The following is a 27,390-nucleotide window of genomic DNA, read 5'->3' as shown; positions in this document are numbered from 1 at the left end:
CAAACTTAGGCTTTCATCTTTCTTATTGGGATAAAATTGCTACATTTTTTATTTATCATGGTGTGTAAATAATGCCTAAGCTGATGAAACATAACCTGTTACAATTGTTGTGATGTCACGTTGCTGTGAGGCTAATTTTATGTATATCTTTAATTACTTGCTTTATATGGTTGTTCAGTAAGAAGTGTATAATAGGATTTCAACTATAGACGTCAAACTTTCAGATGAAACCAAATAGATGCAAAAATATTAAAGAAAATTGAGAAATGCTTGTTTATGTAAAATATTAAAAGAAACAAGTATTCAATATACATGTATGAATAAATTTACAACAAATTAAAGCATGGATGGTAAGGAGTGCAATGATATAATAATTTAAAGAATTAACATTTGAGATTGTCTATAATCAAGTTAATTAACAAAATTAACAAACAATGTAAGAGGATTAATGTACCATAAAGTCGGTATTTAGAATCCACAACACAATATTGTAGTTAGTGATCAAAACACTAAAAATCCAGATAAAATGGAGAGAAAAAAAAAAACATTTACAACATGCACAAAAGAACAAACAATAAAAGCTAAAAGTTAGGTTTGTAATAAACATAAAAAACTCAATAATACCAATTTACATGCAATAGCTCATCATGCCAGAGAATAAGATTATGCAATAAAATGGAATAATACTAAAACATTAATATATGAACTGTATACGAGATAAAGAAATGGCAGTCTTCCACATCCAGCTATTAACTGATTACACTCAGTCAAGATAGCAAAGAAGTTAGCAAAACCTGGATAATCTTCTTGAAAACATTCAGATACTCAGTTAATTGAAGTTCTAATGAAGTAGATGCCATCTAGAGCAGTTATTATGGGAATTAATAATCAATTAATCCTCAGCCTCATTAAATGATTACATTCAGCAAATTGATTATTCTCACACAAGACTTGGATAGTTGATATAATCAGAAATGGTAATTAGTTGAATATTTTTGAATCATGACAGTAAACAATTAAGCTGAATAATGAGAATAATGAAAAATAATGAGAAATCATAATTGTAGTATTTTGATTACTTGGGTAATTGGGACAATCAAAATTAGTTTAATTGATATTTCAGCTAGTTATTGTATGTGACATTAATCAATGTAATTTATACTCATAAATAATTGGTTATACAAATTAAATGAATTACTTGACCATCTCTATCTGGGAAGGTGGATATCAAAAAAGACCTAGAACTGAGTTGCATCCACTAACAACTTAGATATAATCCTTTTCAAAACCCCTGTGAAGGTGGCAGTAGCTTACCAGCTGAATCATAAGATAAAAACTAACCAGTAACTAGTTGCAATAAATAAAAATTAATAAAACTTTTCTAACTGATAATCAGATTTAGGTGACTGTGGGCTGTTAAACATAAAATCTTATCATTACAGCTCTACCATATATACTCTTAAGTTTTAATCGACATGCTTTTCTTCCTTGTGTCACAACATTCTCCATTATAGATTTAAAATTTGAAAAAGTTGGTTATTTAAATATCTCCCATGCTGTAAGCAAGCATTTTTTTTCACTATAAATCAATTATTATTTGCACCAAATATATAACAAGAATCTTGTTACATAATATCTATAATGAACTTCAGCAGAAACAACAATTGTTCTCAAGTTGTACTATAAATATTAAAGCAAAAAACATATTACCATTTCTATAAACAATGTAATTTTTAAATCTAACATGTTTACTTTCATTTATAAAGCATTCACTTGAAGGTTTCTTTTATAGTACGCTTGCCGTCTTGATCATGCTTCCACTGCCAAGTTGTTGATAGAAGAAGGAGGTGCCAATGTACAGTGCCGAGCTATTGAAAATGGCTGGGTGCCTTTGCATGAAGCAGCAAACAGTGGCCATTTAAGAGTGATTCAGGTAAGACTTGAAAGTTTTTTTTTTCAATAAAATATTACATGAATTGAAAATTGTTAAAGTATTATTGTACAATGTTTATAACAGTGTTCTTTATAAATATAATTGAAAGATGTTTAATTTCTACATTGTAGAACATTTTAAAAATGAGAATATGTATACACACACACACACACACACACACACACACACACACAGATATGTGTTTGCATAAATTACATACTGATTTCTCTGTGTGCATTTAATAGATTAGTATTGCTTTTATTAGTGAATGTTGTGGTATATTGATAAATCTGCATTGCTTTTTATCATTTGTTTCAATAAAAATTAAAAATGTCTACAGATGAGTGCTAAAATAACTGGTATTGTCTAATCAGTTTTATTCTTTTGTTGCACTAACTGTTAATCAATAAAAGAGCCATGTAAGGAAAAGAATAAAATATTATATCATCAGCTGTCATTTGCACAGTTTAACTTATAACACATAAAACATAAAAAACCATAACATGTTAGGACTGTATGTGTTGTCACACTTTAAGAGTCAAGTTATCCAGGCTATCACGAACAAAGTTAGCATCTACTGAACAAATTATCTGTCAAACATTTTCCTTGCCAAAAGATGACAATACTAATACTAGTAGTAATGAAAATGAACTTGTGTACATCATTTTTGCTGGAAACAATGGAAATTTCAATTCAAGCTTGTTATCATTGCAAGACATTTCTTGTGAATCTGGAGAGGCACTGAAAGCAATATTTAAACATTTTTAAGGAAATGGGTGTAACTGATTTTGTATCAAAGTCCTTAGTATCAGGTGCAAATGGTGCAAACATTAATTTTAGTGCCAAAAAAAAAAAAGCTGCTCTTGCACAGAGAAATATTATTTTTTTGTATCAAAACAACATTTTAATCTTAGGTGGAACTGACAGTTCATGACATCTTTAAGAAAACCAATATACAGAATATTTATACTGGGCTAATAGAAATCTATTATTTGTACCAGGATAGTAAAAAAATAAATTGAACTTCATGAGCTTGATACTATAATGGAAGAACAGGTAAAAAACTGAGAAAAGCAAATGTAAACCAATGGGTTTAGCACAAAATGTTGGTTTTCCAACAGTTCTTCAAGTGCTATTCACTTGTCTATAGTCATCTGGAATGTGTGGCTGTGAATGAAAACAGCACACAAACTAGAAGAATCTTGACAAAAGTTATAAAATTCTCATTTACAGTGCATTTACATTTCCTGAAAATACTTTTGCATTCATTGTCAAAGCTTTCCATGGCATAGCATGCCAAAAAAGATGCTATTGAAATTTCACATGCCTTCTCAGCACTAGAGAGTTTTGACAGTACTGTAGCTTTTATGAAAGCACAAGTTCGGGATGCCCCACCTGATTCTGATCTGTCAAAAATTCTTCATGATGCTACATTCCAAAAATCTAATAGTATTGCATATAAAGATATGAAACTTAATTATGTTACAGCTGGCCTTGAAATGTATACAGCCAACTGGAGAGGTTGCATTGTTAATGTTAAAAACTGTGATAATGTAATATTAATCTGAGTGATCTTCAGTTTGATGATGTTTGACAAGCTCTAATTAAAAACTTTAATTTTAATATCCCAGCTTTCAAACTCAAATATGCCAATTTTATTCATTATTTTAAAAAGGCTTACAGAACTTATTTCCTTTCTGTTATTGTTTACAAAGCTGAAAAACAATAATACAGTGCACTGTTTTATAAAAATCAAAATAAAACATTGCTCTTTCCTCCAACTACAGTTATGGCTGCTGTCATTCTACCTCTTCATTATATTATGCTGAACCATACAATCTTTTGAAACTCTGTCGGAAAAAGAGTCTTAATAAACTAGATAAAAGCAGTAGTATTCTTGTTACAAAAAAGTTGATTATATTAATAAAATAAACCATCATCTCAATGACCCTTGTAAGTTTAAAAAAAATAGACATAGTCTTCCTATCCCTAAGTTTAAAGAGAGAAAATAAAATTCTACTTTCTTCAAGACCTTTAAACATCAAAATATTATCTGTGAAACAATTTGACCTATGTGGTACAACATCCAGAATTCTTTATGGCCTACCCAAAGTGTACAAAACTGAATGGCCTGTCCATTCTATTGTCTGAGTTGTAGACTCCTGAAGTTACAATCTTTCCATATATATCATTCCTATTTTTGAATCCTTCACTTTAAATGAATTTACTTTTAATGACTCCTTTACCTTTACTTCTGAAATTTCTAAAATTCACACTTATGACCAATGTGTTGTGACCAGCTTCGATATTGAAGTCTTTATGCAAGTATTTCCCTTCATAAAACCTTAAACCTAATTGTGGACTTTCACTTTCCTTCTGGCATTGAACAGTATCTTGGTTTCACTTCTAAAGAATTATTGGAATTTCTTACCCTCTTCGTGAAGTTATTTTTTCTCTAATAACATCATTTATGATGAAACAAGTGCAATCACCTTGGAACACCCCTAAGTCTGACATTAGTAAATAGTATTCTATGCTATCATGAACGTAAGTGGCTAGAAAATTGTCCATGTGAATTCAGACGTGTCCTTTATAAATAGTATATTGATGACACTTTCTTTCTGTTTTCACAGTTATTTCTAAATTTCTTTCTTACCTTAATTCTCAATTTCACATCTGAATTTGAATAAAATGAATCTCTACCATTCCTAGACATCAGTATTAGCAAAGAAAGTAAACATGTTTCTACCTTTGTTTATCATAAAAGAACCTTTACAGTTCTTTATGCTAATTTTAATAGTTTTATCTCCAGCTTTTTCAAATGTAATATAGTCATGTCACTGTCAAACAGAATATTTAATCTTTGCTGGATTTACTCTAGTTTACACAGAGAGGTGACACATCTGCACAAAATCTGCTAGGTAATGGCTATCTGCTTGATTTTCTAAAAAATATTACATGTAATTTCTTAAACAACAAATTCCAACTCCCTGCTGTTGTGCATACTGTCCCCAGTTTTTCTGTTATTCTCTACCTTCCTTTTATGAACTCACAGTCCTTACAAGTTAAAAACAATTTTTCTCTTTGATCAAAAAAAAAAAAACTTTGATCATCCAGTGTAGCTCAGACATATACAAACAGATCCTCAACATTAAATTCATTTCAAGAAAAAGATCAACTAATTAAACTTCTGTGTTTGTGGCTCATATATAAATGTATGTGTAGTGACTGTAAGGTGTTATACATTGGCAAAACAAAATGCCATGTGAAAGTAGTCTATGAACATTAGAAGTATCAAACAGATCTCACTGTTCATTACTTAAACCCAGCCATTCTTTCATCCATTCATTTTCCTGTTGAAACCACAGGACAGTATTTCATATGGCAGTTTCTCTATCATTTCTGCAGGAACCCTACATTAAAGCAAATTTGCTCTTAGTTAAAAACAGCCCTACTGTTATTAATTTATAAACCTCTCAACCTAAATATTTTTCTAAATTTAGATGCCAAAAACTCAACTGCATCACAATGTTTTTTTATCCTTCCATTTACTAATTTACTCAATAATTAACTAACTAGTTATTAATTATATTGCAGTTGTAATTAATAAATATCTTTGTAACACTATTTTCAGATTTTACTGAAGATAGAATAAGTGTATTCTGAAATGTTCAAACCTTGTAAATAAAATGTTTTGTGTTTTTCAGTCATCTTCATTTTTATTATTAGATTGTTTTCCCTATCATTAATCCATTAACTGTGCCATGAATATTGTTTTAAACAAGATGACTATGAGGAAAACATTTAATTGTGCTAGATTCTGGATGCACAACTTTGACCAAATGACAATGACTAATTGGTTGGACATGGTAATGCAAAAGTATCCTGAGTAGCATCACATTTCAGGGGAATGCAATAACAATGTTCTAGAGTCTGATTGGAATGAAATAAAAATTTTCATTATCAGTAATTGTTAGACTTGGATCATTTCTGCATCAGAGGTTTGGAAGAGAATTCATCACTTCTACCAGGATAAATTTATTAACATGATAAAGTTAGTGAAAGTTTTGAGAGTACTTCTCTTCTTAGATGCAGTTGTTGAAAAATGTGTCAGCTTGATGAGTAAAATTAAAACTGATTGGAATTGCTTCTAATACTATTGAACACTTTGTGCAAATTGATTTTGAAAGATGCAGTAGACATATCTTAGCACATCAAGAAGACCTTATGTCCAACCATATGGAAAGAAACCTTAGTTTTATATCATAGAGCCATCATCTAGAAGTTTCTCAACTGGCAGTGCAGCAAGCAGCTCAGCTGAAATAAATGAGAAGGATAAACTTTTTGTTTGTAGTGTATTGTCAATTAGTATGACATAGTAAACTTGTCCATGCTGGTGTTTTTTACTGCAAATGACACGAAGTTTTAGTGTCCTGTATTTAAAATTGTTTTAAACTACTGTTTCTTTATGTTATTTCAATTGAAATAGCATAAACTCCATACTAATAATCCATTTTTTAATAATCTGTGTTTTAAGTTATTAAATCTACAAGGCAGTACTTTAAAAAATCCTGAATTTCCCCTAGTGTGACACCTGTGACATTTTCTGAGCACGTCATCATCCTTTTTTTATCCACCACCCCTTTAAAAAGTACAAAATTAAACTTAAATTATTCTATAAAATCATAATTGCTCAGATATACCATACTTATTATAGCCTTCAAATATTTTTGGTTACAGAACTATCAAATAGAAAATCATATCCCTTCCTTCCACAGCCACTTGTCACATCTTCCCTTTCATAATTCATTAATATTTCATTCTTACATTTAATTATATATTTCCTATAACCAAACAAACTCAAAGTCTTCATCTATCAAATTACATGTTGTATAAAGTTGTTTTGAAAGGTTTAATGTGAATTTCACTCAGAGTATGAGTGGTTTTTCCTGTAAGAAAGTTAACAGATAGCTTGGATGAATTTGTAATGACTGTTGTCGCAGAGTTAGAAACCCAGAATAATTTTGAGAGGTAAGATTATTTGTCTACTTTTTCAACGTTGTTATTCTGTATTGTTTGGAGCAATTTAATAAAAATTAATCACTATACTATGAGTAGAATAACAAAATTATGGTTAACTCTCTTCAACAACTGAGAGCAAAAAAAAGATTTTATAAGTATTTCTTGGATTTCTTGGTTTTCATGTTTATTCTCTATCTATAATTATAAAAGCAACTAAAATGTGAAAATAAGAGAATTTTTAGGTTAATTAAGATTAGATTATGTAAAGTAAATAATAATAATAAAATTAAAATGTTTCACAAGGTATGCATGTGAGCTACTTGTACTTATTGTAATAGCTCGTGGATAATGTAGTTTGATAGCTCAACATGAGCTGCACATTCCCTGAGTAATTTACAACTTATAAGTGCACAGACAATAGTTAGTGGTGATTCAAAAGACAGTAAAGAATAAAATTTAGTTACAAATAGATGTACATTGTTATAAACTCAGAGATAATTATGATAAACGTGGTTTTATATTACAATATAAAACAAAGTTTTAGTAAGCACAATAACAATGGTTACCTTATCATGAATCAAATTGTTTACTGTCTATGTCTGTTTTAAATTTTTCAACTGAGCTCCTTTCATATATCTTGAACATGTTATAATGAAAGTATATGCTGAATATTGTACAGGGATCCAAAATATACATTTATCACGTTGATATTCAAAATGCACTACTAAATGCTGATAAATTTAAAGATTGATTTGCAAAAGCTGCTAATCAATTTTTCAAAAGTAATTTAAGCTTTAACAGTAAATTTTGAGTAAAACTTTCATTTATTGCTTTTGGTGGCTTATAGGTACTGCTGGAAGTTGGAGCACCTTGTTATCCACGATCTAATGATAACGAAACACCATTAGAAGTGGCCTTAAGAAATGGGCACCTAGACTGTGTCCGTTTTCTTGGTGAGTATCACTTATTAGCTAGAAACTAAGAACATTATGTCAACATTCTTTTCATTAGTTAAAATATAAAACAAAGTATTCATCAAATAAGTAATACAATGATAGAAATAACAGGTTTGTTTAGTGTTATTATCATTACTGTATGTTTTAATCTCTCATTATGGGCATTTTCTTGAATTTGTTTCAATCATGTTACAAAGTTTTACTGAGTTACATTTAAAATTTAATTCAACCACTTTATTTTCATGGTGTATCAAAAAGTTTGGCATCAAAGTAAAGCTAATAAATTATTTTTAAAAATCGTCAATTTCTCCTAAAGGGAGAATTGTGCCATTTGTATCCAAGAGATTCACTCTTCTCTTATTTATTTACCACTTCTTCAAGAAGTAAGGAACTCAATTTAATTTCTCATTATAATATTTTTATAGCCTTCAATCTGGAAACTAGAAAATTAGACCATCTTGCTATACCCACTTGTCACATCTTCTCTTTGAGAAATTGCTACTAGGAAACTAAGATTTCCAGAAGAATAAATGGATTTTTATTCTTAAGATGAATTTAACTTTGAGTTCTGACTAGTAAACAAAACCACTTAATATGCTCATGGAAATTTCTTTATTAAAAATATTTATAAAAAAATCATTTTTTTTATACAAAAGTCTTATGAAGTTCATTGAAAGTCTTCAAGATTTTGTGAAGATAAAATTCTGTATTAAAAGTCATATTGTGGAAACTTTAAGGTGTATTCCATGGTTACACAAGTGATCAATTTGATGGAGTCTGTGTAGAAAATGTTAATTGGTTTTGGTTTGTTTTCCTCCTTTTTATTTATTTGTTTTTTTTATATTTAAGTTCGTGTTGTATTTTTCTTTTTTTATTTTAAATTTAATTGCTTAAGTTTCCTTTAGAAACAGTTTCATTTCTAAGTTCAGGAAGTAAACATTTTTATTTTTGCATGACCAATTTAATCTTTATATCAGAGAACTACACACCATATGCACCAACAACTTCCCGATCAGAATGGTTTCATCTCAACTTGGATCGAGAAGTAAGTTTGGATATCACTTAAAGTATTTTGTCTTGCTACTTGTCATGCATTAAATAAAAATTCTGATTCAAACAAAAACACTTGTATGAGCATCATAGCTAACCCTTATGACTTCATTTGTTATACATCATGATAGTTTGGTAACAAGTGTATGCCATTTAAAAACTAGATATTGTGTTAAATGTTATTTTGCCCTTCATGTAACTTGATGTGTTTTTTTATATTTTGGTTAATTTTAGTTTATGGATTCCACATATAAATTAGTAAGCTTGAAAATGTACCATAGAAGATACATGATTAGATTTTTACCTTCAATAGTAGGATAATTTCTTGAAATTTTACAATAATGAAAACTTGTATGAATTACATGCAAGGATAAAATTAAAATCTTGTATTTGAAATCTAATTGCATGAATAAAGAGGGTTTGACGTAATGGTAAATGTTTTACCAGTGATTAATATCAATGACAGAAAAACTACCAAGAATTAAAAAAGATTCGGTAATGAGTTATTGTGAAATGTTGCTCATGCATTGGTTTATTTTTGAATACATATCTAATTTTACTAGAAACAGGTATGCAACTTAAGACTGCATGCATTGCTTTCATGTATTATTATTTAATATATATGATCTTTCTCAACATTAACAGTGTGAGCTATTATACTGATAAGTAAATTCATCATATTTCTTAAAATTTTGTTTCTTTAACACTGAGATAATAGTAGATCAACCAAGTTGTAGCAATGAATTTTTTTTCTCTATTCAATTATGAAGGAATAATAATTTTGTTAAGAATATCACATACATACTAAGAATTGTCTTCTGTGGCTGTAAATAACATATTAAAACACTGTAATGGCCACACATCTCAACTGTAAATCGATGGTAGATGAGTAGATAAGCAGATACACATGTTACAAACTGAACATTTTGTACCAGGCTGTTAATTTTAGGACTTTTGTATTGTGATCTTGTGCCAGCATTCAAACTTTAATTTTCTTACAGATGGCCACAAACTTGTTACAAAGCAAAGGCTCTAATGATGGGGTTTTTCTAGTGCGGAAAAGCAAGAGAAAACCAGGTGTTTATGTATTATCTATGATGTGCAATTCACAAGTTTTTCACTATGAAATACAACGAAAGGTATGTAAATGTTCATTTATGAAACACAGTATACAAAGATGCAAAAATAGTACTTGAATGATTTCCAAATGTGGACCTTTCATCAGTTTGTCTCTGAAGAAGAAAAAAAAGTCACTTTTTGAAAGTGTTTGGGTTGTATGTAGGGTTTCATAACTTTGTGTTCACTTGGTTTTTTGAACCTTAATAATTTTCAAACATCACAGTATAGGAAGGTGTGGTCTTCACCTACCCTTGAATAATATAATTTGGATTTAAAGTTAAATATTTCTCACTAAGTAAAAAAATTCAAATTATGTAAGTGTGATTTCCAACTGTAATGATATAAGCCAAAACATTTGTATAACTGAAAATGGTTTGCATCTGATAAAGGTAAAACAAAATAACAATAGTGATCTTAGAATAATGTGAATAATTTAACCTAATTTAATTTAATTGAACTTAATTTAGCTTAGATAAAATGTACATAAATTCATTATAGTGTTACTAACTGATCTTGTTGGCTTCCTGAATGTAAAAGATATTTAAAACATTTATATCTTTAGAATAGCATTCCTTAAATTATGAATATTTACTGTACTCTCAGTTTCTTTATTTGAACTATGCTTTACAAAATACACATTGGCATTGCTACTATTTGTGTGCATGAATCTGTAAATAGTTACCTCTGCCCATCTTAAAATAAATAATTTTGGAATAAACTTTTGCTGACATTGGTAAGGTTGATATCCATAGTTTAATAATTATCAGTGTTCTTTTTTGTTGAGAAAAGTTCTGAAACTCTCCTATAATTTTCCATATCCTCTTGCAGTTGTTACTTCTTTCCAGTCCAAAAGAGCCTCTCTTATGGTGTTTAAAAATTTGTCATGCAATAAGTAACATAAAATAGCAATGGAAATTGTTTAATTTCTTTACTAGTGCTAGTAGTTATTTACATTATACTTCACTCAAGTCATATTCTCATTGATGTTATCATCATCCCATTGTTATGCCTTGCCTTTGGTGTCTGTTTCCGAGTGCTGAACTTGGGATAGCCACTAGCTAACGTATGTTGTTGGATCAAAGTGGATGAGTGATCATACCAAAGTTGAAGTAGTAGGAAGACATAATCTCCCTACTTTCCTAAACCTCTTTGTGTTCAGTGCCACTAAAGAATGCACGAATACACAAGTAAAGAATTCTTAAGTGGTACTTTCTGTGAGATAGTTCAGTAATACAAAAGGTAGTTTAGCTATCATTGGCCTCTAGAATAAAGGTTAAATGTAGAATTAAACTATACCTATAGTGCTGAATTTGTATGAAAGGAGCAAAGCTACTTGTTTGTGCTTATTTATTCAGTGAAAAAGATTGTGTGTATGGAAAACTTTTTTGATCATTTTGTCTATTTATTACCTAGCATTAGAAATGAACAAAAATACAAACCATACTGGAATGTAGTGTTTATTGTTGAAAATACTTTGGTTTAGATTTATTTTTTCTTATTATACATGATCAATAAATGTTTTTATCGTACATTACTGAGACTTTTATATGATCTTAAACACAATGTTTAGCATCTTAATAAGTAAAGGGATCAGTGAGATGTCTTTTCTCTGTTGTTTCTGTTGAGCAAGTGTATAAAATTGTTTGTATGAGTCTTCCAGACCTGACCATTGGAACAATGTAAAGTATTTCAGGACTGCATCATAGAGTTAAATCTCACTCGTCAGTCAGAGTAGCCAAGGAATTTTCCATAAGTAATTTTAATTAGTATCCTTTCTTCTATTTATTCAATTCAAAATAAAGGATGACTAGCACAAATAGTCACTCATATCTGTGTGAATGTTTATAAAGCAGGTTTTATTACTTGTTAACTGTTTTCATTCTCTATGAAAGGAAAATATCTGTATATTTATATGTAGAATATAATTAAGGTAAACTTGCAAATTTGAAGTTTGTTTTACAAGATGTTTAGTTATTTTGGTGAACTAGCAGCAATATGTAAACAACTAAAATAAATTATTTTGTACTTCAAAGGGCTTATTTTATTTTATTGATGGAGGCCCATACCTAGAGTCCTTAGAGCATGTGGTGGAACACTACAAGAGAATGACAGATGGATTGCCTTATCAGCTAGTCTGTCCTGTTCCACCTAGTAAGTTTGATAAATTAAGTTCCCATTAATTTTTTATAGAAAACATGTATATATATATTTTAAAGGAGATGGTTCAAACAAAGTTAATTGTTCTACTAATGCAATTGACAAAATGTTTGAACATCACTTATCATAGAAGTAACGTAGATTAATTTTTTGTGCAAGAATTCATTCTTCATTTCATTATGTTGATTTTTTTTAACAGAAATGAAGTTGTAATTTTATGAGATTAATCTTTTTTCTTATCTTTTACCTGACTAGGTGTTACAGAAAATAATAATTCTCATGTCACGAATGAAAAGGTAAGATCTCATGAACTTTATACTCTGTTAACAAATAGTTATAAAAGAAACTGATAAAATATTTTATAAACATTGAATAGGAATGGTTTATTTGTACTGATACACTTATACACTTTCATCACTAAATTGATATGTTTGAAGTTTTTGTGTCAGTAGAATAATATTTTATTTTTATTTTTTTTGCAAACAGGATTAATTATAACCTAAAACCAAAGTAGCAGGTGAAAAATATAAACAGCATCTGTTGATTTTTATAAGTTTATTTTAAATACAAAAGTGTTTTACTGTGTAAGTTCTCATATCATTATGTTAAATGGTGTTTAATAAATTTTACCTTTTATATAATACTTTATTGAGATATAGTAAATTATCTTTCCAGAGGTGTTTTTACATCTCGTAATGCAATAAATATGAACATTCTAGTAGATATTGAATAAGCCAGTGTTTTTGTATTTTTATTTCTTTCAGCACACTGATGCTAGCATTAAATATAATCCAAATGACATCACTCATTTGCAAACACCATTAAGACGTGCAAGTAATCGAATTTCATCACTGCCTAACTTAATTAGAAGGGATTCCTTAAAATTAATAGGTATTTCATTAACTTTTTATTGTTTTTCTTCTAAATGGGCAAAAATTAATGAGAATGTAATTTGTGTTCTATTTTGCAATTATTTAGAAAAGTAACTGAAGTATTTATTACTTTAAATTTATTAAATGTTTGTCCTCATTTTTGAGATAAATAATTTGTAATAAATTTATTTTAGGGAAGAAAGATCAGCAAAACCTACAGCAGATATTATGTTAATGTGATAAGAAACACAGTTTTTGTTGAAATTTGTCTGTGAAAACACCAATTTTGATTTATAGGTTCACCAATAGGAGAGGGAGAATTTGGTTCAGTTTTACAAGGGATGTGGCACAGCTCTTCAAACAAAGTGGTGACTATAAGATGCTTTATTTTTGTGTCATAATTTTTCTCATGTTTATCTATATCATACAAAATGTACATATTGATGAATTATTTTAAATTATTTATACAAATACACCAAAATAAGCCAAAGAATGGCAACACTTGCACATTTCTACATCTATAATTTTATTTATTTGCAAGAAAGAAAAAAATATTGAATAGTTGTGAATTTTAGATATTGCTAATTTCTAAAAAACTTGTTGTAATACCTTTGAGTTCAAACTCTAAGTACCAACGTCTTGTCACATAAAACCATGATGACATCTGTTGACTAAAACAACCTTGATTACACTATGTTATTATCTTAACTACACTGGTGTAGTTCTATTTAACCACTAATATTTTTTAATCCAAGAAATGCTGGTCATGCACAATGCAGTTAACTAATAGTGATGTACTGAACTTGAGAAGTTATTTTTCCAATAAATAAAATGCACGTTCTGCCTCCAGCATTTTAATGGTGGTGTAAGAATAGTTAAACTAGTCATCATACTGTCATGCTAGGTCCACTAGTCTTGTGTCTTATGTTTCAGTGAGATAAATAGATTTAGTTTTAAATGTTTTGTTTCTTTCTTTACAGTGAAAAGATAATTCCCCTCCCAGATAAAAAGTGTATTAAAAAATGTGTTTTCAGTAAAACATTTTGCCTCTATAAGACAGATGTTTTTTCTATGACATACCAGAGACACGTAGCAGTGAAAACTTTGCGTGATGAACATATTCACAGTGGACGGGAAGAGTTTATTCGGGAAGTGGAAGTGATGGTTGGGTTAAGTCATCCATGTATTGTAAGACTACTGGGTGTTTGTTTAGGTCCACCTCTGATGATGGTAAGCACTGATTTAAATCGTCTCCAACTCTCTATATCTTGAAGTTTTGAATTTCAAAACATACATACCTCTGCTGACAATACAGTTGTTTTGCAGTCTCCAGGGCTTCTACTTTGAACATGTTTGCTCCAGTGTATTACATCTGGCTCAGATGCCCTTGGCAAATTCTTAATTGCAAAATTTACCACCAACTTCAGTGTGCCCTCCATTTAACTACTGTATATAAGCACCTCATTCAGATATTGTAATCAGTTTTTCTTGACAAAGTGTTTGGCATGGATTTCTATAAACAAGAGTGTTGGGATTATTCAGAGTTTGGGTTGCAACTTTGAATATGGTTAGCATTTTTTTGGTTATATTTATAAATTACTTTTAAAAAAAATCTACCAATGGTTAAAAGTTCCCAAGTTAATTGTTCCCCTACGAAAACCAATGAGACCTCTTTTCTTACACCTCTGCTATTTGGTGTTCATCAACAGCCATGGGGAGGGCTCATTTTCAAACAAATTTGTCCACAGTATCATTTATTGTGAGATGGAGATGTGGACCCAATGTGTCTTCAGGGGCTTCTGAGGCAGCTATTGCAAATGACCTGGGACCACTTGGCGAGAATTTAGAGTTGCTTTTTTTAGTTCCTTCTTTCACTAGTTCAGCATCAACAGATGATAATTTTTGGTCATCTAACTCCAGCCACTTTTCTTCAGTTCTTTGCTCTTATTATTGGGGTTTTGACTCTAATCCTTCCTTGCTGGCAAAAAGGAAAAGGATGGCAAGTGACTACTTGATTCTTCCTCCTCCTGATGTTGATGCTCTTTTTTGGAGATTTGCTGCTCAATTACATGATGGGATAACTATGCCTTGTCTCCCACATTTATTATAACAGCATGCTTTGACTTACCACTGTCAGGAGGGGACATATTTACATTCTCAACAGATGGACCCATTTTGGACCTGCAAAATTTTATATTGAAACATGTGATCACTTTAAACAGTCCACAGTTTTCTCATTTTCATTTTACTCTTACAACTGTCCTGATGTGTTTATCTTTGATCCAACTTTTGTCTAAAGCCTATCAAATTTCCCTCAGTAATTTGAGGATTAGTAGGGGATTTTGCTGATGTTTATCTCAGTCAGATTGTCTTATTCAGTTCTTTCTTTGGTTTTGTGGCTGGTTTGTTATTGGGATTTATTTGGTAGAGATGTTTTGTTAGAAAGTGTTTGTTTACTGTATTCTTCCTTCACAGAGTTGTTAGAAGCTTTTTTCTCCATCCCATATTGTTTTCTAGAGTTCCAGAGACATTAGGATCATGAATTAATACAACCCAGCTTCTTGCCTTTCTTCAGCATTGAGTGCTAATTTGGGACTGTGAACTTGTCATATCTCATATCTCAATTCCTTTGGTTCTTGTAAAGAAATCTGTTCTTATTTTCAAGGACTTTTGGCTCAAGCGGTTTGACAGTAACATCTAGAGTTCTTTAACCATGGAACCAATCGTGTTTTGACTTCATGGTTGATTATTAACTTTACATCACCTCCACCATTATCTGCACAATTTGTTGCCTTTTCATCTCCAACAAATCCACAGTGAGTGGAGCCTCATTCCCAAGCCATAAGAGAGTTGTTAGTCAAGAGAGTCAATTCCATTGTTTTATTCCCATTTATTCACTGTACCTAAGAAGACAAGAGATTGGTATCCAATTATTGATCCATCTTAGCTTAACCAATTTTTAGATCCTTAATGCTCTACAATGGAAACTTTTCACAACCGACGATGGCACTTTGCACCAGGATCCTGGATGACCAAGTTTATTGTTATTAATGCTAATCTCTGTATACTCATTGTGGTTTGTGTACGAGGCTATGTGCTGTAATTCAGGATCCTATCTTTTTGTTTTCCATCAGCACTGCATGTCTTTAGCAAAGTTGTTTGAGCTTTTCCTCATCACCTGCAATCATTGGGTCTGTGCACATATCATTATATAGACAACTGGCACCATTCAGTCAGTTATCAGAACAACATTGTCAGATTTTCCTTTTGGAAACCACAAAAGTTGGCTTTTTTTTTATCTGACTGGTGATATCTTGTTCATCTGGGTGTGTTTTTTAATATTCAACCAAGCCTTATCAGCTTCAAGTCATGAATAGGACCATCAGCCTTTTACTTGTGTTTTCTTCTCCTACTATGCAAATTGTTCTGTCTGTTTTGGGGATGTGGCATCCCTTGAGCTCTCATACCTTTGGGATGAGTGCATGTGAGGTCCTTTTAGTGGTCACTGCACAACCAACAGATCATGCTTTTCTATTCCTTGGATCATCTTGTTTTGTTACTTAGGAGTAACATAGTTGATCACAAATGATGGTTAGATCAGTACATCACTGCTTTTGTGGTACCCATTCCACCACCTTGTCCTGAGATCCATCAAATGTTCACAAATGCATTTCTTCAGGTATGGGGAGCTTATCTTCAAGATCAGAAGTTCCTGGATATTTGAACAGAAGACAGATCTATCATCCACATCAACATTTTTAAAGATCTGTTTCTTTGAAGGAAAAAATTGTTGTGATACATTCTGACAATTCCACAATGGTATCTCAAATTTCTCATCAAGGAGGCATGCAATCTTGAGATGTTCCTAGGATTTTCTCTATTGGGCTCATTCCTATTGTATCATCAGTCTCTTAGCATGTCATTTTCCAGGAATAAATGAATTTAATTGCAGATCACTTGTCTCAACCCAACTAAATTTTTTTCTAATGGAATGGATGCTACATCACAGTTTTTCAGTGGATTTGCTCTTATATCGGATCTCCAATTATTGATACCTTTAGCAACTTGTTGGAATTCTCAACTACAGTTGTTTTGGTTGCCAATACCTTGTCCTCAAGCATTGGTAATAGATGCATTCAGTCATGACTGGGCAGGTTTACATCTGTATGCTTTTCTCTTGATTCAGCTATTACTCTGCATTCTGACTATGGTTTCTTCTGCTCCCTGTCCAATTATATTGGTTTCACCATATTGACCAGCTCAAACATGGTTTCCACTTTTTTGGTATCTGTAGGAATGTCCACCTGTACCTTTCTCACATTGATCATCTCTGTTGAAACAACCTAGATCAGATATTCTCAATCCATATGTTCAAAAACTTAATCTTCATGCTTGGAACTTATGTGGTCCTTTGTGCACCATCTAGGTTTAACTTCTAAGGTTTCTCTGTATTCAAATAAATCTCTCTGTAGACTAAGCCATTTATCATTGGAAATGGCATATTTATTATAATATCCTGTTATATGACTTGGATATTTGTGGGGGTTCTTGCCTTGTCTACAGTGACTATATAAGGCATCCTTATGCAATATTTTTCAGCATTCCAAATTTTGGAAGGTTTTTGAATCCTCAGTACTGTTTGGTCTGTTAAACTTTTTTCATATTCTTTGACCCAAACAACCTTTTGAATTACCAAATTGGAATTGTATAGTTGTTTTTACAGGCATTTTCTCATCCTCCCTTTGAGCCCTTTGTTATTGAATTGTGGATGTCATCAGTTGGAATTGTTTGCAACCTGTGGGCATTGGACTTTATTGTTTCACATTTGTCGTACTTCACTTTATAGATGTTTACTTCCCAAAACTCTGGCAACCAAGGAATGAGAAAAATCCTTTTCACTAATTTATTTATCAGGCATTTCTCACATTTGTGACTGCTCTAATCCTAATTGTTGGTTACTTCCTATTGGGGTCCTCAGGTGTTATGTGCCTCATACTTACTCATTTCATAGTATTGATTGTTAATAAATTGGGATTCTTTGATTTTTCATGATTTATCTCTCATTACCCTATCAAGGTGGCAAATTGATTTACATGGTCTGGAATGGATTATTGTCACATCTCACCAGATTTGTCTTATCTGTATGTCATTAGCTGCTCCTTTGAATTACTCTCTGGAAAGCATTGGGAGAGCTGGTATGTGGGTTACTCTTAATACAGTTTTCTATCTTGTTACTTACAGAATCTGATAGTTTCCTCTTCTAAGGGTTTTTGAGTACCCTTGTGAATATCTTTCTCAATCATATACTCCATTTTGTTTCCAGGGTCTCTTTATTTTTCACTGGATCCCATTCTGCAGCAAGTGTTGCACAGGCAGATATGCCTTTTGTTTTCAATTCTGCATGTGCAACCAGTTCCATTATAATTATTACAGTTTGCAACAAACTATGTTTAAATAAGGTGTTCCATAAACCATCTAGTTGCCTACCAGATGGTATTACCTTATTATCATGGACTACAACTCATGAACTGTCATGAATAAAACTGGAGGGAGCTCTGCCTGTCCATACCAATCTTCAGGTTGAATAAATTGGGATTGGTTTGCTTTTAAAAGTGTAGGTAACTTGATTCATTTATTGCAATAGACTCCACAATTGATATTAACCCTCATACTGTACTAGTGGAGCTCAGGAGTTCTTACTACCCCAGCCTCAGTGGCAGACAGAAGCTTTTCGTCTAGTGTTTGTGTGTGTTTCTCCACTCTTGGAGAAGAAGGCAAAGTTGGGGGCCCTTCTATTTGGGTCCCTGGATGCTTTTCCCAAATGTCAGAATCAGTGGTACCAGCCTCCACAGGAGTCTACTTGTAATTCCAGTTCAGATTTGACACTACGCTATATGGGTGGAGTGTGCATTGTCCTTCTCTTTTATCAATCTTGGTTTTGTATATTATTCATAGAGGGAGATCCACTATCTCCTTATAATTCAGAATGTGAAATGATTCCATCCTAGATTCTTGGTTGAGCACAGATTCCACATCCTCTCCATAATAAAACAGACAAGTGGAATACTTCCTGTCAACTGGGTGGAGGAGTGAGGATGAATGCTCATAATTCCAGACCAGATGAATTCTGTTTTTCTGGTACAGTATGGCATACACAATCCCATCATTCCAAGCCTGGAATGTAACCTTTTGACTTCTTCAGGTGAAGGATAAAGTTTGTCCACTTTGATGTAGGTTACTTTCTCATAGTTTGAAACAACAGGTTGAGTATCCAATGAAAAGTGTGTGCGTGTGTGTGTAAAACATTAACCCTGCATGCAGTGTGGTTTCTCCACCTTTGTAACATCTTTATCTTAGTTCCCTCCTATTTTGTACAGATGTTTTCTTATACTGCCTACTGATACTGTGGGTTCTAGCTATATTGTCAGTGGGTGTTATGTTTTGGAAGTTAACATTTTCATAAACTGAAAATGTATTTTCAAACCTACCTCCCTGTTAAGAGCTGGTTTATGTCTCAAAAAGTGGTTACTTTATCTGAATGAGGTGCTTATATACAGTAGTTAGATGGAAGATGCATTGAAGTTGGTTGTGAATTTTTGCAAATTAGAATTTGCCAAGGGCATTCAAATAGGGATATAAAAGACTGAAGCAAACATGTTCCATATTTAGATGGGCAAAGAGTGGAACAAGAAGCCCCAGAGATCGAGAAATAGTTGTATTATCAGTAGAGGTAAATATTATTCGAAATACATTTTCAGTTTAGGAAAATGTTAACTTTGCCTACTGAGTAATTGTGTTAATAACATTAACAAGTGTAAAATTACTTATAATACCAGTTTCTATATTTTATTTAAACTGGTTCCACTTGCTCATTATTACAGAAGCAATCTGTTTGATGTTTGAGATATAAAGATTTTAGTGAAATTTTGAGGGAAGTGCCACCTACTTTTAATCTGATATAAAAAACTGGTGCTGAATATTTTATACATGTGAAATTAGAGCATAAACATTGATGTTTTTGCATTAGTTCTAAATAAACATAATCATTATTATAATGCATCATGGCCTCACTGCACATTGAAAGGAAAGGAGAATATGTTACGACATTTTAACCACAATACAACTGGCATTCCTTATGTTGGTGAAGTATTTTCAAATATATGCATATAGTAACTGTCATGGTATGAATCAGATTAAGCAAATGAATTATTATCTGTTTGTTAAGTCATTTGTAGATTATATTTATAGGATATAAATTGTTCATCTTTATTTTTAAAACATTTTATTTATTCATTTAATAACAGTTGTTATTTTATTTTAGCTTTACATATTCACAAGAACTAGCAGGCCAACAAGCTAGTCTTTGTACCAGTTATTTTTTTATTCCTATATCGTTTTAGCTTGCTTATATTTTCTTAACTGTAGTTGGTTTCTCTCTTAGTGTCAGATACCTTATTCAGTGTAGTCGATTTATATCTTAAGGATTAAGTTTATTTGTAACATCCTAATTGTAGTTTGAGTATGCTGTTGTGACAGATAATTTGCAGGTACAGTCTCACCTGTAGTTGATTTATCATACAAGTACAGGTCTCTTTTTTTTTTTCCAGTGCAGCTGATTTATTCTTTTATGACAAATTTGATTAATGTCTATTTTGTTTGTTTTATTTAACTTCTGGTAATGTTGTAAGTTTGCATATACCTTTTCTTCAGTATATTTATCTATCTTATTCACAAAAATTTTACCTTTGTAACATTAACAAAGCAATACCTCAAGTTGTCTCTTGTACAGAGATCCCACTGGTGAATATTTCTTACTTTTATCTGAGCCACTATTTCTTTGAGACTCATGTAGATGTAAGCATTAAAATTGTTTGCTTTCATAAATTTTAATGTGAAAGTTTGCTTCTTTAAGATTCAAGAACTAGTGCCTATGGGATCTGTGTTAGACTTTTTGTTGGACTATCCTACAGAAGTAAATGTAGAAACAGAACTGATATTGTGGGCTGGACAGATATCCAGTGGTATGAAATACCTAGAAAAAAAGCACTTTGTTCACCGGGATCTTGCAGCACGTAACATTCTACTGGCCTCTAAACAACAGGTTAGGTTGAGCAAATGTTATTAGTTGTTATAAAATGTAGTAACTGTTTTTGTTTTATCAAATTTTTTAAATCTTTTTTCAATTTTCATCTACAAATTCTATTAAAGATTCTATGAAAATGGCACCTTAACAGCTATTAATGATTGCTTTTTCTAAGTTCATGTGTGTTATTTTTTCTAATGCATTTGGAGAGAAGGATTAGGAAATTAGCTTTTAAAACTAAACTGCATCTGATGATGAATGGCAAAAGATCCTATAAATTTTGTGAATGTTTCTGAAGTTTTTCATTGTAGTATTTAAAATGTGCATAATTATTATCTGAAAAATGGAAACCAAAACTGGAATTTATATCTTAGAGAAGTAGTTCTAATGAAACACAAGTATATAAATTTTGTTGTTATATATATCTCCCATTCAAAACAAGTCCAATAAACTATAGCATATTGACTGGTGAATTTTTTTCAAAAAGTAGAATGGTGATATTGAATATATGAAAAAAAAATCCTGCAGTAAACACCTGCAAATTGCAAGGTTAATAACTTATTTCTGAATAGTAATAATCTGTATACATATATAATGTATAATAATGATTGAAATGTGATTATATATTACAAAATACTAGTCCCCAGCCAAGGTAGGGGACTCTGTAAAGACTAAAGATCATAATACTGGATGCAGTAATGTAAGTGTACTTGTTATGCATCTATACAAGATATGTAATGCTAGCCAGACATGACTGAAACATCAATATAATAAAAATAATAAATATATTATATATATATATATATATACACACACACACACACACACACACACACACACACACACACACACACACACACATTTGCAGTGTTATGATATTTAAGCTATTTAGACTAAACATTTATATTTTTGTGTTATAATTTGCAAGCATTCTAGAATTTAAAAAAAATTTATATTTATTTCCTATTTTTGTATGGTGGTTATGAGGTTGGTCACATTGACAGGCCTCACATAGTATTAAGGTAAAATACAATAGAATGTGAAGTCTTACTGAAAACAAATGTTTGAAATGTACTTTGAATGTTTTAGAGATTACACACAAATGATATTTGAGATTTTTGGGACAAATAATTTTCGTAATAATAACATGAAAATCATGTGTATGAATTTGCATGTTTGGTATAGATATGTAACATACAAATTCATATACAAACTTGTGTATATTATAGCCCAAGCCCATTGCTAAAGGGTTAAAAATGATTATCAAAATACTGCTTTTATGATTTTTCATTACTAGATAGTTTGAATAATTGAGAGAATACTAATTTCAATTACTTGATTATTTTCATGACATTAACCCACTGTATACAGTTGGGTGACCCAAATTGCACATGTCACAATCTATTTAGAGTGGCATTCAGATTTTAATTAAATCACTATTTTATGTCATTAAACTTGAAATCAAAATGTAGTGTACATTATCTGAGTTGTAATATTTAACTTTTAAAGGAAATATTCTCATTCTGCATTTCTTATATTCATTTGACAATGGTAGTGCTGCAACTTCTCATTTATAGATCTTTTCTATTCCTTTGAAAGAGCTGAAAATTGTTCAACCAGTGAAAAACATGTGATGTGTGTATGTGTGTATATAAGCCAGAATATAAAATTTCAACTTCATCTTGTTTCACTGATATATCACTATATTTGTTCAGCTCACATTGACATTGTTACATATTCAGAGATGCCAACATTACGATTTTGGTGTATACATTATGATTATACGCTCATACAGACAAATATTACAACTTGTTGCAACTCCCAAATTATTATATATTATGTAGGCCTATACAATAAAGTGATAAATTGTTCCCCAGGGCTTGAAATGGGTGAAAAGAAAATTTTTAGTGAGATATGAATAAATTTTGATAATAAATAAAAGACATAGTCCAAATGGTTACTTGCAATAATCATTTTTGTGCTTGAAATAATAAAAAATATTTGTATCTCTGACGTCTACCAATAGTTTGAGTGCGGTGCTTGTCCATACTGGGTACGTGGGGGAATCCATAGTTACGTCATCAGTGCTTGTCAGCCAATCAGCGCTCGCGTAAATGGGTATTTGTCGTTTTCTAAGCGGCATAGAAACACCAATGCAATCGTTCACAAGATGGAAAAAAGAGGCCTCGTTCACCAGATTGTCTTGTTTCTGGCAAATCTAAAAGGACTAAAACTGTGAATCAAAAATTTAGGAAAGAGTATAGTGCAAAATATTCGGTCATTGCATGAAAAGTCTGTGACTTTTGTGTTTTGTACAGTTTGTCACATCGATTTTTCTGTGGCGCATTGCAGGATAAACGATCGTTCCAGACATACAAAATCAGCATCTCACCAACAAAAGGCTGAGGCAAAGACAAAAATGATACAGATAACGACATTTATGAGTAAGAATTCAGAATATGAAACCATAAATGCATAAGTGATGTTCATGCAATTCATTATTGCTCATAATTTACCCCTAGCTGTAGCCAATCATGCAGGACATCTATTCAGAAACATGTTCTCAGACTCTGATATAGCGAAAACATATGGCTGTGCTAGAACCAAAACTACAGCCATTGTACAAATGTTGGGTTGTGAAGATGACAAAATGATTTCTAGCATACTTACTAACAGTGTTTACAGTTTAGCCACAGATGCATCCACAGACATGGATGACTCAAAACTGTATCCAGTGGTTGTACGATATCTGTATGGGCTCTGTCTGCAATCATTATGCTCAGTCATTTGAAATAGTTGGCATCTCTGCATATTACAAATTAAGATTGCCTGAAACTGAGATAAGTTGTGATTTATGTTCAGAAATTAATTGTCAAGATATATCAAATTTATAATATTTGCCACCAAGATTCTTTTTTTAAAAGAAATAATTTCAGTATACAAACAATAATACAAATTATAATAATGGTTATTACAAAAGTTTCACAAACAATATTGAGTCTTCTATCTAATCTGGAACTGAATATTTTATCGACAATTCATGATAAATGGATGAATTTCAAGTTGATATCAGTGCAGCTCACTTAATGGGAAGCTAACTATCTCTTAATGATTACTTGCGAGTTTTTTTTACCACTGAACTTATTTAATGGTTTCATAGAAATACTAATGTTCGATGGTAATCTGCCAAAGTTAAACGATTTGTAATGTTCGAAATCTGTAAATGTTCCTGGTCAAATATCTGTAGTTACCCAATTAATAAGTGTTAATTGCAGTTATAGCTTGTTAGGTTTATAGTATACCAACTGTAGCAAACCAAGAATATATACTGTCTCCTGATGCATTGATTTATAAATGTTAGGCAAGGTTCTAGAAATTTAATTGGCCCCAACAACACTTGATGATATGCTTGTGCTTTTGTAAAACATATTTTTAATTCTTACACTTGAGAATTTCTACAAATTAAGTGAATAGGTGAGTATTTTGCAATAGAAATTTTGTAGCATAAGAGACATACATTGCTATATATATATTTAACTGAAACAAACATCAATATTAAAATAAATATGTAACAGTAAATCCATTATAATATGTAATTATCTTCAACACCACTTTTGGGTATGTTTATAATAAGTAGGAAAAACAAATTCCATACTACATAGCCCAACAAATTTCATTTTTTGTTTCAACAGTAAAAGCATATAATTCATCATATGAATTTAGTATGGTTATTACTAATGATATTGCTTAGATCAATAAACAAATGTTTTTAGCCTATTTTTAGTTCAATCAGAAAGCTAGATAAATTATGGTAGTTCTTGGATATTCTAATATAATTTCCAATACGTTATTTGTATTAAAGCTGCTTGAATTATTTTTGAACAATGAAAATGCTATAAAAAGAAACAGCTTACTAAACTGCATACCCAAATCCAAATGTCTTCTAAGGTAAAGTGCAGATTTCTTGGTTTTATGTTGTTTTTATAAATTGTTATATATTGTTTTGGAAAAGTAACTGAAATCTATTAATTACAAATTTATGAAGTTAGATCAAAAATTTAAATGAAAGAAAATTGAACAGAAAATATCTCATCAAGGAATGTGTGTGAGCTGTTATTGCATGACATAAGTTAATACCTTGTTTATCTTAATTTGGAGTGAGCCCTCTCTGGATGATTTGTTGCTTTGTTATGCTATCAGGCTGTTGCTTATAAAATGTCAGATTGTTAAAGAAAAATGGGAAACAAGTAAATCATTTTGTTATTTAACTTATGTAATCAAAATAAGCTTCTTTAGACTCAATACACTTCTTCAAATAAATTGTAAATTTGTAAATGCCATCTTTAAAGAATTTGACATCTTTTGGTGCAGTGAAGTCTTCAAAGGTATTTTCAATTGACTTTTGACTTTAAAATGTTTTTTCCTTTCAAAAATGTCCAAATGCAATAATATATAAGAGAAAGATTTGGTGAGTATGGTGGATGAAGTAAAGGTTTATACTGAAGTTCATTTAGCTTTCGGACATTGTTTTATATTCTAAATTTTATTGAACTACTTTGTTATACCAATCAGTATAGTATAAAATAACTCATAGTTCATAGTTTAATAGTGTATAAGTTTTAAGTTCTTAATTCTACAAAACAATATTTAAAAAAATCAAAATTTCCTCTAGTGTAACACACTTGAAACCTGTTTTCTTGTTGTCTTTATTATATCTGTCACCCTTTGAAAAAGTATTAAACTAAATTTTACTCAGTATAAAGTCATCATTGCTTAGAGAAACCATAATTTTTATAACTTTCAGTTTTGTTTGGTTAGAAAGCTACAGAAAATTTGTACCCTTACTGCCACACCCACTTCTCACATCTCCTTTTTCCTGATTTAGTAATAGTTCTCTCATATGTTTAATTATGTGTTATGTATAACTAAAAGAAAGTAAATCAATAGCAAGAAAAAAGGAAGATTGGGTAACTACTTTATTTCATGTTTTTTGTTTTTTCTCTATTTATTTATTATTAGAAAAGTCACAGAAATGTAAAATTATGGATTTTTTTAGGTTAGTTAAGATTAGATTAGGATAAATAAATAATATAAAAAAATGTTTTACTGTGCCTGCACATGAACTGTATATGTCTTGAGTGTTTTACAACTTAAATGATGGCACAGTGATTAGTTAGTCATGGTTCAATGAGCAATAAAACAATAAAATTGCATTATAAATAAATGTATAGCCTTGTAAACTTAAAACCTATTTAGGGTAAGTGAATGCAGTTTCATGTCACAATTTGAAGTCATTTTTTTATGGTTAAAAGGTTGGTCAATTTTGAGACAAGGTAGAAAAAATAATATATAAAATGTAAAGTATTACTGAAAAAGAAGGGTTTCAAATGTATTTTAGTGATTATACAAAGGAAATTTGAGATTTTAAGAGATGAGAAAAAGTATTTTTAATCTTATCCTGAAAATTATTTTGCACATGGGGTATTCAAAATAAAATGCTCAAAATATTGATGGACAAATCTTTGTTTTACTTTATTAAAAATACTTCACTATAAATATGATTTTTTTTGTATGTAAAAGGTTTGTTATGTTAACTGAAAGAGTGACAAATTTTGTGAAGATTTACAAACTATATAGTGTAAAATGTATAACTTCAAACAAGTACAAAGGGGTCATGTGGTTGGCCAGATTGACCAAGCCTATTTTGAGAAAGTTAACTTATTCCCAATTTGATTACTGGATAGGTTGAATAATAGAAGATAGTAATAATCAATATTTAATTCATTATTTTTATGACATTAATGTACTTAACCATAATTTTGGTTAACCCTTTTGCAACAGGCTCAGTATAATATACACAAATTAATCTACACTATACCTTTTGAAACAGCATGTGTTCTTCACAAAATTTGGTAGTAAAGATTACAAGTATTTTGTATACAAAAATTCAAATTTTTTACTGAAGATTTGTTTGTGAGAATAGTCTGTTTCATTAACTAGTCTGAGTTCAAAGTTATTTCATATTATGATTAAAAAAAAACTTTTCTTTGTCCCCAAAATCTCAAATATTCTTTGTATAATCTCTAAAACTTCTTAATTACCTTTCAAATGTTTGTTTTTAGTAAAACTTTGTATTATGTAATTTTCTGTACTCTGTGTGGGGTCTGTCACTTAACCAACCTTGTAACCATCATAAGA

The 27,390-nt window shown here is 30.8% G+C and overlaps 1 protein-coding gene across 5 annotated transcripts in view; it reads left to right on the top strand.

Annotated features, from left to right (window-relative positions):
- The window catches only part of LOC143240888 (tyrosine-protein kinase HTK16-like), a 56,875-nt gene that overhangs the window by 16,673 nt on the left and 12,812 nt on the right, over nt 1-27,390 (top strand). For all 5 annotated transcript variants that reach the window (XM_076484111.1, XM_076484113.1, XM_076484114.1 and 2 more), the window contains 10 exons: nt 1,793-1,933; nt 7,803-7,908; nt 8,889-8,956; nt 9,963-10,100; nt 12,114-12,231; nt 12,493-12,533; nt 13,002-13,128; nt 13,407-13,477; nt 14,193-14,339; nt 21,022-21,210. In XM_076484111.1, the coding sequence (XP_076340226.1) occupies nt 1,793-1,933; nt 7,803-7,908; nt 8,889-8,956; nt 9,963-10,100; nt 12,114-12,231; nt 12,493-12,533; nt 13,002-13,128; nt 13,407-13,477; nt 14,193-14,339; nt 21,022-21,210 (1,146 nt within the window). The remainder of the gene's footprint in view (nt 1-1,792; nt 1,934-7,802; nt 7,909-8,888; nt 8,957-9,962; nt 10,101-12,113; nt 12,232-12,492; nt 12,534-13,001; nt 13,129-13,406; nt 13,478-14,192; nt 14,340-21,021; nt 21,211-27,390) is intronic.

Source organism: Tachypleus tridentatus, chromosome 13 (assembly GCF_004210375.1).
Source record: "Tachypleus tridentatus isolate NWPU-2018 chromosome 13, ASM421037v1, whole genome shotgun sequence".
NCBI classification, from domain to species: domain Eukaryota; kingdom Metazoa; phylum Arthropoda; class Merostomata; order Xiphosura; family Limulidae; genus Tachypleus; species Tachypleus tridentatus.
This window is presented reverse-complemented; position numbering and strand designations above follow the sequence as displayed.